General features: G+C 36.1%; 1 protein-coding gene and 1 non-coding gene across 2 annotated transcripts; one reads left to right on the top strand and one right to left on the bottom strand.

Moving 5' to 3' along the window:
* Nucleotides 1–2685: 2685 nt before the first annotated feature.
* LOC114534206 lies at nucleotides 2686–16208 on the bottom strand. Its single transcript, XM_028555763.1, has 11 exons — nucleotides 16186–16208; nucleotides 15272–15339; nucleotides 15153–15183; nucleotides 14647–14732; nucleotides 10724–10799; nucleotides 9418–10139; nucleotides 8285–8468; nucleotides 7077–8002; nucleotides 6701–6845; nucleotides 5592–5651; nucleotides 2686–3133 (listed from the first exon to the last, which is right to left on the bottom strand). The coding sequence occupies exons 1-11, from the start codon at nucleotides 16205–16207 to the stop codon at nucleotides 3108–3110; spliced, it is 2346 nt and encodes a 781-aa protein (XP_028411564.1). The 5' UTR covers nucleotide 16208; the 3' UTR covers nucleotides 2686–3107.
* On the top strand, nucleotides 4685–4757 carry Trnas-aga. The gene has a single exon. It is a non-coding gene; the product is annotated as a tRNA-Ser (tRNA).
* Nucleotides 16209–16447: the final 239 nt, after the last annotated feature.

Genomic DNA, 16447 nt, shown 5'->3' with positions numbered 1-16447 from the left:
TACAAACCAGACCTTAACAAACAGGTTCAGCATTTTAATACTATTTTTCAGTTATAATTTTTGTTTGTCATGTTGTTCTACTTATTATGCATATCTTGTATCCTGTTATGTTGTCAATCATTGTTGTAAATAATTATGTTATTCATCGAGTATCACCTCGCCTGTATCTATTTCTACTTTGTATATTTGATCATACATTTGATAAAGTAAACTATTCATTCGCATTGAAGATGGCTAATAGTTAAGTCGAAACATGTTTGCTTTATTTCAAATGCTTGATGTATTTTATATTTGGCCGGTTGAAAAAATACCTAGGGTAAAATATTCGGATACGAAAGCGTTTCTAAACAGTTGCTCTACCGATCTAGAGGTCGGCAAACAGCGCACATACACGTTTTGTACTTTCACTCAGTGTATTTTTTAGTAGAATTCGAAGCCATTAGTGAGAAAATGAATCCATATACCATTATGTATGGTGAAATGCAAACTAGTGCACAAGCCACAGCCATTTTGTCACTATTTTCTGATGATGACAAGTAAGTTTGATTATTTTATGTTGACTTTACATTAAAGTCGCCAGCATACGTTTTAAACATCAAGATACATCAACAGAAATCAAAACTATATTAAGCATGGATAAATATAGATTAATGTTAAAAACGTACAGTAAATCCATCATCAAAGTATCATTATACATAGAAGTAAGACGAGCAAGTTTTCTATGACCAAGTTTTTCTTTGACAAGTTTTATTTGCTCGTGTGAACGTGCCACCAAGCTTACTTTGACAATATAGCGGGGGTTTTGCCCCCCAAAAAAATTCATGAAGAATGCCAGAATAGCAGAGCAATATACAAAGTACGTTATACCATATACCACTGCGACTTGGTTTTTCATTTATTCATGAGTGTCGTGAACATCAGAACATGTCAAGGTGGCTGTGAGTCAACAATGGCCGATTTGAATACTGAAATAAAGACAAATTTACAACCGGACTATTTCTCGCCGGTGAAAATGACTTAATCACGACAATTACGTCTATAAATGGAAATCAGGCTTTAGTGCGACTTAGGACGATTTTGGGGAATATTTGTGTAAAAATACTTACTGCAACTTAGGTGACCTACTACGACATATATTAGGCAACGTACTGCAACCTTCAGTAAGGCCCAGCTTGCGTTTTGAGTTGAGGAAAGTTTCATTAAAACAAGTGTTCCTTTCATCTCGTGACGCTTCTTCATGTTTCTTTATTTCAAACTAATATTCAATAAACGATTCCCAAATGCATTAGCTCCTGATTAAACTAGTTCAAACCAGATGCGGTATATTTCGGTAATGTTTATAAACATTCGCATTTCTTGCTTTCACGTGACGTAGTTTTAACAAATCAGATTCTGGAACAGATAAACTTCAAAACTTGCTATATATAATAATCTACTTGCTAATAATCTGCTTTCTAACACTTTTTTTAAATTGAAAAGGTTGTTTCACTTTGCATCCCCCCATGCCCGTAATATTATCGAATTGCTCATATTGGCACCAAACTTATAAACTAACCTATCTCGATGCATGATTACTATAATTTATATTTAGATAAAGATATGTCGCAAACAAGGCTTCCAAGTGATCTGAAATGGGGTAAAAAACGGGAAATTGGCTAATAAGAATCCATGATGGCATGATATGATTCGGCTAAAATATACTAATTCATTTCAGTTTTAAATTTATGTCAGAACCATATTTCTTTTAGCTAAACATAAACCCAAAATTTCGAATAGTTTCATAAAGAATAACAACAAATAATCGATTAAAAGACTGCGGAATTAATGGATTTCTATTTCGTCAACCCTTTGGAACGCTGATTAGATAAAACATGAGCACGAGATCATTCAGATCAAATGATGTTGAAAGAAAAAAGGTAAAAACACTTACGCGTACAGTGGATGAGTTGTCATTAAGTATTAAAAAGAAAGTGTAAGACTTGATTCAAATCCTACATCGATCATTCAAAGCCATTTTAACTTAAAAATACTCAATTTTAAACAAGCTAAATGATTATTTAACGATTTGCTTCTTACTTGTCCCTCATCCGCGGAGCCACTACTCGATCGGGGGCTTTTTCCCAATCACCTCCTATATCACCCCAAGCTTTTACTGAAGGTCAACCATCACATATCTATCAATACCTATCCCCTATCATAAGGTTGGGCGTGATACTGAGAATTATCTTCTTATAAGTACCCATACTTTTCAGTTTCCGTCTTAAAATATTTTGATACATCATGAACATGGATTGCATATACTGCGCATTATACAAAGCTGTATACAAAGACAAAACAGTATTAATTTTGCATGATGAATTGATCATTAAATTATCAATTTGTAGAAAAACAGGCATACGTGAAATAGTTTAATGCAATGATTTCTGTCTGTTAACTTGTTAACAAGTTGTTCCATGCTCAGTGTCGACAGCATGGAACAAGCCGTGTTGACAACTTGCTTTCAGACTTGTTACAACATGTGATACACCTCCTTTACATGAGAATAAGACATTCTAATCATTTTTCCCAATTTGTCCATAAAAAATTTCCAAGCAAACTTTGTAGTAAATCAATTATCGTAGGATCTGGTTTTGTTAAAAGTATATTGCTATCATATAATTGATACATTTTGAATTTATGTTACTGTTACTATTACTACTACTATTATTAATGCTGTTACTGAAAACATTACTATTTACGATTTAAATTGCATAATGGGGCAATTTCTTTTGGGTTGGTTAGTTTGTGCGTATTGCTCTTATTTACGAGTTGTGAGAAACATGACGGTAAAACGTGGGGGGTGCACCCCCACTCGATCCCCCAGTTAAGATAGTCACAATACGCCCCTGCATGGCACGTAAAAAAATTGTCTCTAAATCAATCAAAATCCCTAAACGAATAAGTTTTAATACTATATAGGTAAATCAACATGCAGTAATATGTATGCGTAAATGTAAAACAGTATGGCTTGCCATTCGTTTATTGAAAAAAATACTCGATCCCCATGGCGGCAATTATAGAAGTCAGGCTAGACAACAAGGATTGTAGACTCAATTTATACCAATTGTTCAGGTGTCCTTTGTGTCACTTTTCTCTATAAAAGAAAATATTTACGAATTAAGAATTATAAGATTGTTCCACGGAGAGCATGCCGGCGCATTTCATTTTATTAGATACTCATTTCATTTTAAGCCAAGCTAAAATTTCCGAATGGAATATTGGAAGTTAGAATCTTCCCGGCAAGCAAAAAAAAAATCCATTATTATATACCACTTATCAAAGTTTGGTGTTCGTAGCATTTCATTGGTCGAGAGCGAGTCACGCGAGAGTGACGAAATTTTGATGTCGCCAGCGCTACCCCCCTGCAGAGTGAAATCATGTTATCGTGTTATCTAATGGGAAATAACAACTTTAATCTCGCGCGGCGCACCTGGACGTGCGACCTTTTGACTGTTTATCCATTTGAAGCTATGTCTTTTATGAATAAATATTTCGTTGTTTACCTTGTAGTTTGGTTTTTCTTTGACGAGTGGTATGTAATAAAAAACTAATTTACCGAGAACTCAGAAAACATTATGTTTTGTGGACCCTCGACCATCGATATTTCAGGTCTCGGGTCCACAAAACATAATGTTTCCTTCGTTCGCAGTATATAAGTGTTAATTTTCCCTACAGCAGTGCGAATTATTTGACGTTGAGGATTCAGATCTGTGGAACTAGATTCTTGTATGTAACGGACGTTTATGACTGTTTGGAAGGTGCGAGAGAAAGCTAGATACTAAAGCTAGATATTTGTCCGCATTGGTAAAACACCATTTTTTGATTTCCTTTCGAATAATCTATGCGTATCTACAGCGAATTGAAAGAGTCATGGGTAATTGCAACAAAACATCGAGCCTATTCTCAGAAACAGAAGAAAACACAGTGGGACACTTATTTTACTTGGATCAAAAGGATTATAAAATATTAAAACGGCTTATAACACATCAGGATCCTAAAATATTAAACGATATTTTCCACTGGCTAAGAATTATGTTTTTGTGGAAAAGGAATCTAGTCTGAATCTTTTGCAGCGACTATATATGATGTGAAAAAAAAGTGTTCTGTGCGGCGATAGCGGTACGAAACAGTTTGTATACGCAAGTTCGCTAGAAAGTTAATCTTATGAGATTTAAGCAAGAGAAGTAAAAGTTTGTTCTTTTCTATTTTAGTCGATTTTCAGCGGGATAAGACAGTATAGGCATTTATGTCATCCATAAGAACAACACAATTTCCTTTATATACCGAGAATTTCAGAACCACCAAATTAGTTGCTAACTAATTGCGCGACCATTCAGAGCCCAAACGTTGTATGGAATAGTGACAGGCGCCAATACGCCATCTCAGGAAGAAAAAACCCAGTAATTTTCATAAAATTTTTTTTAATATTTTTTTACTCCGAATTGCATACAGGTTGATGGAATCTCCAAACATTTTGCAATACTTAATTCTTATACCCTTGATTGAAATACAGATATATATATATATATATATATATATATATATATATATATATATATATTTGTACTTTTGCTCTTAATTGAGCCATGGCTCAATAAAACTCCGTAATGTGAATAACAACTTAAGTAACAGTCGTTCCCAACTTGGCCTTGTAGCTCAGACGGTAGAGCATCGTTCTAGAAATGCGAAGGTCGCGGGTTCGATTCCCACCGCGGTCAAGTAGAATTTTCTGCTTGCCCGGTTGGTTATACTTGTGTAGAAAGAACATATAAAACACATATTTTTCTGCTTGCCCGGTTGGTTATACTTGTGTAGAAAGAACATATAAAACACATATCATATATATATATATATATATATATATATATATATATATATATATATATATATATATATATATATATATATATATATATCTATCTATCTATATATATATCGATTAAAGGTTAATGCCTTTTATATAATGATGAATGAAACCCAGATGTTGGCATAAATCATGATATTTGCATTTGTCTGGGGCCGGTTGTAAGAAAGCCAGATACCGCTATCTACCGCGGATAGTGATTTTTTACACTAAGATTTAATGAAAGTTATAGCAAACAACGGGCGATTTTGAAGCAATTGAAAAAGTCTGCCGTTAAATTCATGCTGTTAAAAAGTTGTTTACTTTGTGAGCAAATAATATTCCAGATTTCTCATGGTTAGAACATCGCGAGATAGATTCCTGATGCTTTGATAAGAATCCTGACTCATATTGCAAACATAAACTCCTACAACTTCTTAATAAACAGGCGAATATCAAAGCCAAAAGCCAAAATACGGAAAGCACGTGAAATTAGAACACGGCACAAAACCCGGAAGTCGGAGCATATGCAAAAAGACGAAAGCGAGGCAAATGTTACATCCAAAAATCTCGAAATGACACAACATCAATTACATCATTAAATGTATAACATCCAGCCGTGACGTCACGGTTTGAAAGCGTTCTCCTTCGTCGAACTCAATTAAGAGTAAGGGTTTTTTAATAAAAAGGAATATGCAAAAATACTTACCACGTACACGGAATGAGGCGCGAAGTAATTTTCTGCAGTGGGCCGGAAACATGTATGTACCTTTAAATAATAATGTAATGGAATTATTTTACTGAAAGGAATAATAATAGAAGAATTTTAAAAAAATTCTGTGATGCGCGAATTTTTTTATGTGGAAAACGTTATTTTGCCTTGATGAGAAAAAAATCGCCATTACAGAATTTTTTTAAAACTTTTTTTATCGATAAAGCATTTATAATAAACTCTGTTTGCCGGCCATTTTGAAACGGCTCTGTTGCCACGGTAACGGGTGCCATTTGCGCTCTAGATGTGTTTCCTGCAAAGTACATTAACTTTTAGCTTTACTCCTATCGAAACATTTAGATGCTTCTTATAACTGTTTAAAATATGCATCTAAAAATTTCGAGAAACTGTATCGACACACCTTAATGCAAATTTGGAAGTTATCATAAATCATAATTATTCATTTGAAAACTCATTGTTATCGCAATGAATATATACCAAAATGTTAGCATAACCAGGATAAATGCGCCTTTTCATACATCGCGCCATGTTGTATCTAATTTTTGGTCATGAATGTGATTACAAAATATCAACCGATCAGCAAAACGTAAAGGTTTTACGAAGGGTGTTTCTGCCAAGCAAAAATAAAAAGGCAAAAAAATATTTCATCGAATGTAGCCCAAGTTTAGTCAAATTCGATTTAGTCAATTTAAATTCCCCAAATTACATTTGTTTGGATTGCTTTCGGGGTAAGTAGAATGCGCAGAATATTAAAAAGCTTTCTAAAAAGCTCTGTAAGGATTTTCACCGTCAGAGACCTAACATACTAAATCTGCCAAACTAGCAAGCATTTGCTACTGACCATTGCAAACGACAATTTCGTCCCCATGTAGTGAATCCAGAATAGTGCAATCGGGGTTAATCTTATATATAGCCGCATTTCAGAGGAAGCCCCGCGGGGAATTGTGAAACAAAAGATGCAGGCAGCCATCTTAAATTATGGTGGCATTTTGTTCCATTTTTAGAATTAAAAGAATTATTAATTATTACAATTTTTTTATATTTTTTTAAATCTAACCTACTTCTTCAAGAAAATAAGAACATACCATCATCAAATCTCATTTCCTTAAGACGGGTTTTCAATTCTAAAAACGTTGGTCTGTGATCTTTCTTTTTCATTGTGGACTGAATCATTTTTCGAATTGAATCAGGGATTTTTGAATGAAGTTCAATTCTATTGCCATCAAGGACCTGCAAAAAGGAGGCGTGTACGTTTTTAAGAAGTTTTTAATTAATCCTGTCGTACCCAGGGTTTTCCACTTTAGACGTAGGCCTGCAGATGAACTAGCTGTGAATTCAGTTACAAGTTTGACAAATATATTTCTCAACTTATAATTCCACCCTTGTTTGAATGTTGGCTTATGTCTCCGAAGAAGTGTAGAGAAGCAGTTGTTGGACATCGTGCTAATTTATGGTACTTACATGTTGTCGAAAGTCCTCGTCATTATCCGAGGCCTTGCCGTCAGGCATATTTATATATGGTTCAGAACCAAATGTGAAAATCTCAAACAATAGAACACCAAAAGACCATACATCAGATGCAGTGCTGAATTCGCCGTCTCCAAGTACTTCAACTGCCATCCAACGAACAGCAAATCGATCTTGAGAATCTTGAGTCGAATCGGAAAATGCTGCAAAGTGAAAGTCGCCAAGTTTGACAAGGACGTTTCCGCTTGTTTCTTTATCAAATACAAAACAGCTTCTGGCACACAGGTCACGATGGATTATATTGTTCTCACCGAGGAAGATCATAGCTTCGCAAATATCTTGGGCAATGTGAAGCAGTACATCAACATTAAGTGGTTGCATGAAACCGTGAAGGTACGTCAATAGGTCGCCTTTCGTTGGTCTCTCGATTATCATGTGCATTGGAGAATCAGTGCTTAAGCCAAGCAGGCGAACTATGTTTTCGCATGGTTTTTTGACAGCATGCAAATGATCAAGGATTTCGATTTCTTTTCGCAGAGGGGCAGCAACAGGTTTCGTTTCCAACATCTCTTCCTTTGAATGCAGGTGCAATTTCAACAGGCATTTTTGGCCACTCATCAAGGCATCATAAATACTGACACGTTGCTCCAATTGCTGAACTCGTGATATTTGTAAAATCTCCAATATTTCATCTCTATACCTCGAACACAAATGAAGAATGGATAAGTGTTCGATGCACCTACCATCAAGAAATTCTTTGATATTCTGGGGCTTTGAGAAGAAGACCGCTCTCTCGCACAATTGCTCACAAAGGTTTGCCACAAATTCACCCAGGGGCGATGTCATTGATTTATCGCCTTCCCAGTTTCTAAACACACCACGGCAGCCTTGTTCTCCGGTTAAGACTTGTTCAATTATTGCTGTGAAATTGAAAAAAGAATACCAAGATATATAATTAGGTTTCAGGTAGGTAATGTTTGTATATGAAGTGAATCATTTAGCTCTATTGCAAATGCTAGTTATCAAAAAAGAGTAAACTAGCATTTTAAGTCTAATCTTGAACGAACAGGGCTGATTGTTAATACAACTAATTCAAATAATTTTGTTCCATTGAGTAGTGAGACATGCCGCGAACAGTTTTGTTCAAACCAATCTGCATGCATGCTTGGATTTTCAGAAAACGTAATAAATGTTTGTACTACCTTTGCTTTTTGATGTTGTAATCAACCTTAGCATCACCCGATAAACCAACAGCTCAAACAGACAATCAGATCTTGGATTTCGAATGAAATTCTTGAATTTGCTTGAACTGGAACGCTCGCGATAGTCTGCAACCAACATCTGCATTAAGATCACAGGTCTTGGGTTGTCTTTGAAATGATAATGCTGCATTGTAAAAAAATTACATGTCGCATATAGCCTTCATTTCAATCCATAGCTGCTAGATGAAATTATGAATTAATCATACCCAGAATTTCAGAACATTACTGATTACCATAAAACTTCATATTGCCTGGATTTCGTTATCAAACATGGCTGCCTCGTTATCATAGAATTATGTAAGGCACGACACAAAATTTGAAATAAAGCAACTTCTATCTTACATATTGCAATTGTGGAGTTGAATTTAAGACGGGCAGAAACTCAGTACTTTTATGACAATTGTTTCATATTTTTATCTTACCATTAACAGGTTCCCCAGTAATGTCATCTCAGCAACTTGTTAACCATTATATTTCAAGGAGCTAAAGCGTTGCTGAGATGACATTACTGTGAGCTGAATATATGAAAAAATGTCATAACAGTACTGAGTTTCTGTCCGTCTTAAATCGAACCAGACAAATTGCCGAAAAAATTTTCGAGCGAAAAAATATCGCGCAATTTTGGGCCGCCTATGATCGAACTCCGCAACTGAAATATGTAAAACAGAAGTTGCTTTAATTTCAAATTTGGCTCTGGTCCTGGCTAAATAATTCTATTATAACAAGGCAGCCATCTTTGATTGCAAATCCTGGTATTATGATAATTAATGTCCTGAATTTCTGGTGACGTTTAGAACAATTTAAAAGGTAAATTTTCTAAATACATGGCCCTAAATGAAGAAAACTTTATTATAGAACAAATACTTGAGAATCTTGTTTCGAAACTCATAGGAGGATAAGGAACGGGGCATATTAAAATTTACGCGACAATTCGTGAGAAACGGTAACATATTCGTAAAATCACAGATATAGTTTTCTGTAGTCGAAATTTATTTAGCTTTACGTTTATACAAGAAGTGATATATATGCCTCTTATCTATTAAGCAGAAGAAAGTAGGTTTATCAACCTATACCTTGGGTAAATCTTGCAGAAATACAAGGCATACATGAATATTCAACCAGCTGTCTGCATCATGGAGTTCTTTTCCGAGCTTCGTCACTTCATCCTTGTCTAATTTGCCCTTCAGAAGGTTCGCACACTTTGCAATGTTAAGTAAGAGAGATTCCTTCACGTTCCGTTTTGGAGAAGACTGAAGAATTCGCTTGATACTTTCTCTTGCAAGACTAATGCCATACCGGTAAAGATTTTGTTCGTTCTTGCTTGTTTGCTTCATGAGAGTAACTAAACTTTGGTCAAATATTTTTATCTTTGGTTTGAGTTTGGCAAATTCCTGTTCGCCAAACTTCAGAAGGACTAACGTGATTAGCCAAGCGTATGTCGTCATCCTATGGCACTTTGCTTTAAATCGATCCACTCTCATGAACTCTAAAAACTTCGAGCGAAGAGCTTCTTCCGCTTGCAATATGTTTTTGCAACGATCTACCGATAAATCTGAAATGTTTAAAAATATTTCATTTAGCAGAACATCAAGCGCTCTTTTCACTACGCGAGAGCTGTTACAGCAGGCCAACATTGCCAGCTCATCAAGTTGTCCATCTAATATTGGAGATTCAGTATCAGATTTCTTCAAAAGATCATTAATGATGTGGGTTTCCTTTGCATCTCGTTCCTCGCATTTTAACTTTGCAAATTCCTCGATTAACTTTTCTGTGCTGCTTTTACTGCTTCTGACCTCTAAAACAAAAGATTAAGATTAGAAGACATTTGATATCATTAAAGAGGGCGGATGTCCTTAAATTGGGCTGCTTTACACTGTCGCGTGTATTGCACTTACCCAAAAGCGCGTAAAAGTTTAAAACTTTCTGTTATAAAGTTGTTATATAATTAATTTTATGCCGGAAAAAAACACATCAAATCATCAACAGAATCCAACCCTATGCATCTATTCAATCCTTGATTTCATAAGTATCATATGTTTTTAAATTTTTACGTGCTATATAGTACGTAGAAAAAATTATTAGCAATCCAGATTTACACACTGTCTGATCTTGCTTACCAAAAGGATTTTTTCCAGTTTTTTTTAACCAGAGCGAAGAGGGTTTGCTATACTATACAGCAAAATAGTACAACCTAGTTAATACCATTTCGTGCCGCAATCGAAAGCCAATAATTTATCTATTCTTTTGCATGGCGAGCTTTCATTGGTGTAGAATATTAAATTTTTAAAATATAAAACACTACAACATGAGTTAATCAGTGTATCTGTGTATAATATATATCTACGATATGTGTAAACACCTTATGGGTTCTCGACTCACCCCTTTTTGTTCGACGCCCGCTTGTGACATAAAGGTCTAATGAACTCTCTTGCCCAACGTTGCTCCGACTTGTATTCTACAAAAAAGCACCAATTAGGCATTTATCTATACACAGTCACCATATTGGTGTAACAATTTTTCTGAGGGCGAATCAAGGATGTCTGACCGCCTAGTGGTACGCTTTATTGTTGCAATGAACACATAAACCAAATATAAAAATTTGAAAAAGTGACACCGGCTATGCTTTCATTGATAGCGGATTGTAGTTATCCAGATGTTTGATCATTAAGGGAACTATAACTAGGTTATAAGTCAATTCAGCCATATGTTCGTACTATATAGTATTACCAATCAAGCACTTGTGGAGTTTTTCTACATTTCGTGTCATCCTCATGGTCTATGATTTTACTTAAAGGCAAAGCAGCGAGAAAATCTGTGAAAACGCTTGATCTTGCAGTTTCGCATACAAGCAATACTTTAATTAGTTCAAATTCTAATAGACACGATGACAAGAATAGTAAACAACATGACCAAAATTGCTGGTCATGTAAAATGGTTTAGTCCTGTTTTAGTGTTTCGAAGATAAAATGTATAGAAAGAGGGGCGTGGCGACCAAAGCGTGTGACATCCCCTGTAATTTAGAAAAAAGTGGTCAAAATAAAGTGGTAAAAGTGGTCACTCATTTCTTAGAAAAATGGAACATAAAGTTTGAAAAAAAAATGTATTGAAGGGCACACATTAAAGATAACAATGTTCAGTAAAATGCGCTCATAGTTATAATCTCTTGAAAGCTCACAGTTATAATCTCTTGAATATAAATATGGTATGAAATAAAAACTGTGAGCTATAAATATTTTTTGATTGTTCAAACATATTTCATACGCGGTTTTTGATTGGCTTGTGAATATGATATTGTTATGCATATTAGTGCAATTATGTAAATATTGAAACCGTAGGCGTGTACAAAAGTCAGGACATTAACTTTTAGGTGTGGTTTTTACTTTTTCGATTGATTGTGAATCAAGGCAAATATAGCTCTTTTAAACGAATTACTTGTTCCTTTGGCACAACATTTCGTGGCAGCGGTGGAATTTTATACCGAAAGATATGCCTATGGAAACGAGATCTCGAGTTGGAGTAAGCGAGGAAGAGAACATTCATTATCGAAGATACGGCTGAACGAAAACCACAACAACCTTAGATGGGTGATGCGAATTTTGCTGATTTGGCGTCGATGTTGGGGAAGCAGATGGATCTCGTGGTGGAACAGAAAGTGGTGCAAGCAGAGCTAATGCACCAAATAAGACATTTGATCGGTGGTTTGATGAGAAACTAGGTGAAATTAGCAAACGACAGGATCGCTTAGAAGTCAGACAGGAGGAATATTTCGAAGCTCGATCAGTGCACAGTTAATAGAATATACATGGTTTGGAGACCACATATAACTACAATACAACTCATTAATTATGTTGAGGTAGATTTATGCAAAAAATCGTTCCTTTCTCATCACGTGCCTATTGTATTTTACACAAATAAACCAATAGCAAACTTATAATTAACATATTTTTCAAGTCAAGGTTGAGGAACGTAGCAAGACGAATGCCATTGGTACGTTTGGCTAAAATACAATAGACACGTGACGAGAAAGGAACCTTTTTTGCATAAACCTGGACAATAACATAGTTAATGAGTTGTATTGTACTTTTATTTAGTCTCCAAACCATGTATATTCTATTAACTGTGATCAGTGGTGTAGCTAGCCTGACGACTTTGTCTCGCTGTGTAAATTTCGAGTTATTATAATTATTCATATCTTTAGAACTTCATTGTTTTCGCACTCAATGAACATCAAAATATTAGCATAGCGGGACAAATTGTCAGGCTGGCTACGCTACTGACCTTGATTAGACGTTCTGGAAAATCGCGTTGAAATATTTGGGAGAGGTTACGGCGAATGCAGAAAGAAATCGCGATAGCGTTTAAAGAAAATTTCCTGGAGGAGCTGTTTCAAGAAATTAATTTAAAGAAGGCCGGGGTAAAAAACCTGAAAGACGAAGCAGTAAAGAAATTTACTCCAGAAGAACGTTCCTCTGCTCCAGGTGACACGTGGGCAACTCCAGTTATTTCAGCATCCGAAAGACGACGCATTCTACCCAATCCAAGATTCCTGCAGTCCAGCAACCCGAATTTGCGAGCCACCTTAGTTCAACGAACGTGCAATCACTGGGCGTCGGAAACTCCAGTAAACGTGTGCAGAAACCAACTTCATTTGACGGTACGGGCTTGTGGGAGTCTCATTATGCGCAGTTCGAAATAGTGGCTACCTTAAATAACTAGAACGATAATCAAAAGGCGGCTTTTTTAGCTACTAGTTTAAAAGGCCTGCCTTGGCTGTGTTGGGGAATTTGGCTCCGGAAGATCGCCAAAACCTTGACGTTGTACTGGTGGCTTTTAAAGATCGGTTTAGAACAAGTCATCAAACGGAACTTTCGACGAATCATTACCGGAATTGGCCGAGGACATAGAACGGTTGAGTAGGCTTGCTACACCAACGTTGCGTGAAGTGCTTGCGCGGGATCAGTCCGTTGATGCTTTGCCTGACGAAGATACCCGGCAACGAATAAAGCAAGAGAGACCACGAACATTACGAAGAGCTCGGGGAGCTGCCCTTGAGCTTAAATCCTTTAACATCCCGGCCCGCCAACGGCAGAGAGTGGCTAGAGAGACCGAGCTTATTATAGTGCACCAACCACCGATCTACGATCGTAGACGGCAGGCCCCACCCACAACAATTAGTCAGCTAGAGGAAAGGAATATTCCGTCCCTGGACGGAGGATTTACCCACTGCAAGGCTTTTTCGAGTAAAAAAAAGTTCGACAGCGTTTTTACAGGATGAAATTAAGATGGACAATAGAGAACTGGTGTAGACGGTGCGAAAAATGCGCGTCCTGCAAAGGATATCCAAGAAGAGGGAGGGTCTGTTGAAGTTTTATTACGTTGGTTTTCCGATGGAAAGGATGGCGATATATGTGCTGGGTCCGCTCCCAAAAAATGATTTTGAAAATCAGTATATTCTAATAGCTCAGGACTATTTAATTTTACAAAGTGGCCGGAAGTATTCCCAATTCCTCACCATCGAGCCGTAACGGTTGCAGAGGTTTTGATGAATTCTTTGCTCGATTTGGAATTCCAATGGAACTACATTCTGATCAAGAGAGAAATTTTGAATCGGAAACGTTTCAAGAAGTCTGCCGATTGCTAGGAAGCACTTCATAAGATACGAACGACTCCGTATCACTATGAATCTGGAGGGATGGTAGAACGACGGTTCAACCAGACGTTGGAAAATGGTTTAGCTATTCACAATCAATCGAAAAAGTAAAAACCACACCTAAAAAAGTTAATGTCCTGACTTTTGTACACGCCTACAGTTTTAATATTTACATAATTGCACTAATATGCATAACATTATTTTTACACGTAAAAATATCGTAATTTTAAAAATATCGTATTTTAACGTGTGTTTAAATGCGATTTTTCTCGGTGGCGTAAAACTCTATATAACACTCATGTTCATATAATTATAAAACTTAGTCCAGTTGCGTTGTGAGTTCAGTGACGTCAGTGATCGCGAAGCATAGGATATAGTCATTGAGAAGGATGGAAAGCACTGACCTATACTAGATATCTAGTATAAGTCAGTGATGGAAACTTGTGTAATAATATACACATACATACGAAATTCACTAGCAATATTTTAAATGGAAATGAAAACATACTCGAACAACATTATTGCATAAAAAATATTTTAAAAAACAAATGAAAATGTACAAAAAATGTGCAAAACTTTTGCTTATTTGCCGAAACATATCGTGGCACAATGCGGAACATGAAAAATAAACAAACTGCGTGTAGGTACTTACTTCATGTGCATGGTATGAAGGATTATCAGAATTAGGAGTAGTATATATGTGGGGATGTCTTGATTGTGAAGTATGACGACGATCACCTACATGATAATCGAATATAGGATAAATGTTGACAGACAGTGATATACTGTTAACGTGTATTCTCGATTAAATTGTTAGAGGAGTATTTACGTTTGAGGTTGATATTAATTCTTAATTAACCCTTTTGGTTACTACTTCCCTTTAACGTTAGGGGAAAATCACCTAACTTAACGTATGGATATGTTAAGCTAGTTTTCGACTAGGCAAATTTATTTGACGCAAAGCCAAATTTGATATCCGGTGATGTGGTTAGTTAGGGTAAAACCAATGGCACAAAAGTAGGATAGCTTCCTACCTTTAACTCAGTTCGGGCTAAATAATTTGCTCAGTGGAAAACGAGCTTTAAATAGGAGATAAAATAGCGAACAAAATGAATGAAAGAAAAATCAACTATAAATTACCAGTTTTCAGCACATTACCTTGGCGTTGTCCTAAGTGGGAGGCTTCACGCTAAAATACAGTATTATATATGACACTAATTAACTACTCTTACTTTCAAAAGAACAAAGGAACACCTTAGAATACAAAACGCACTCACCTCCGCGTAGCTATTTATGTCGTGAGAAAAATGACCGGTGTTGCTATCTTCAGATGCTTCTGGACGCTCTAGGTAAGAGTTAAATAGCATTAGCAAAAATCCGTTGTCTCACATCTTTTGCATTACAATTTGGCATTGCACCACTTTAGGTAAAATAGCGTCAGCTGCTAAAAATTAAAACAACACGGAAACTCTTTTCTGAAGAGCTGACGAAATCGCGTTACTGCCTGGCCAGTCATGGAAAGTTTCGACAATGAGGACGAAATGCTTTACGAGCTTGGCGCAAGATTACCTGGCTTAAGTTCTAAAAAAATATCTCCCCAACAAATTTCAATGCGACGGGTTTTAAGGCATTTTCAGCAAAAAACCCGTCACAGGTTATGTCAGTCGAAAAGTAATCAATCAATAACATTTTTAGGCCATCGGCATCGTGAAAAGTCGTAAAGCTTGCGTTTCTTGAAATAATTAGGCACTTGGCATCTGAAACAGGCCTTCTGAAACATGAAGGTGGCACTTTGAAATAATTTATATTGCCAATAATTACCGAAAAAAGTTATATAATTGCCAATTGACAAGTAAATAATATTAATCAGTATACAGGGGGGGGGAGCTGCGAATATTTGCATATATTTTTAAAAACACGTATAAGCGTACAAAAGAAATTCGTCGGACAGAACAGAATATATGAATATTCACCCCCCCCCCCTCCAATTATCGCGCCAGTCTCCCCCTCTGGATCAGAAGTCAGGATAATACTTGCGTGGGAGAGACTCTATAAAGGAAGAATTATGTAATTATACGGAAACGACTTTTCACGATGCCGATGGCCTAAAAATGTTATTGATTGATTACTTTTCGACTGACATAACCTGTATCAAAGTAATTGAGCTCTCTCATAGTAAAAAGATATTTACCTGTTTCATTCGACTCCGCCATAATTTCTGTAATGAAATAATAAATTTTATACTGGTAAGTATTTTAGAGCGATACTTAAGCAGGGAGAGTAACTGTGTACCACGATATTAGTGATAATGCAGAAGCTGAAACGGTGAGATTCCAACCCGCGATCTTTCGTTTGCAAGTCGTAAGCTATTATATAGGTGATATTTCGGAACTTAATCTAGTACCTTCCTTATATCTGTGTTTCTTAAAGTGGACGAGTGATAATTGCCACAT

This window comes from Dendronephthya gigantea, unplaced genomic scaffold (genome assembly GCF_004324835.1).
Source record: "Dendronephthya gigantea isolate DGI-Jeju-01 unplaced genomic scaffold, DenGig_1.0 000098F, whole genome shotgun sequence".
NCBI lineage: Eukaryota > Metazoa > Cnidaria > Anthozoa > Malacalcyonacea > Nephtheidae > Dendronephthya > Dendronephthya gigantea.
The sequence above is the reverse complement of the archived record's forward strand: the minus strand, read 5'-3'. Positions and strand labels throughout refer to the sequence as shown.

Coding starts and splice junctions, on each gene's coding strand:
- LOC114534206 (XM_028555763.1), bottom strand. CDS start 16,207: ATGGCGGAGTCGAATGAAACAG. Junction 8,003..8,284: donor TACAACATCAAAAAGCAAAG/GTAGTACAAACA, acceptor TCAATTTCACAG/CAATAATTGAACAAGTCTTA. Junction 5,652..6,700: donor GGAAATGAGATTTGATGATG/GTATGTTCTTAT, acceptor TATTATTTAAAG/GTACATACATGTTTCCGGCC.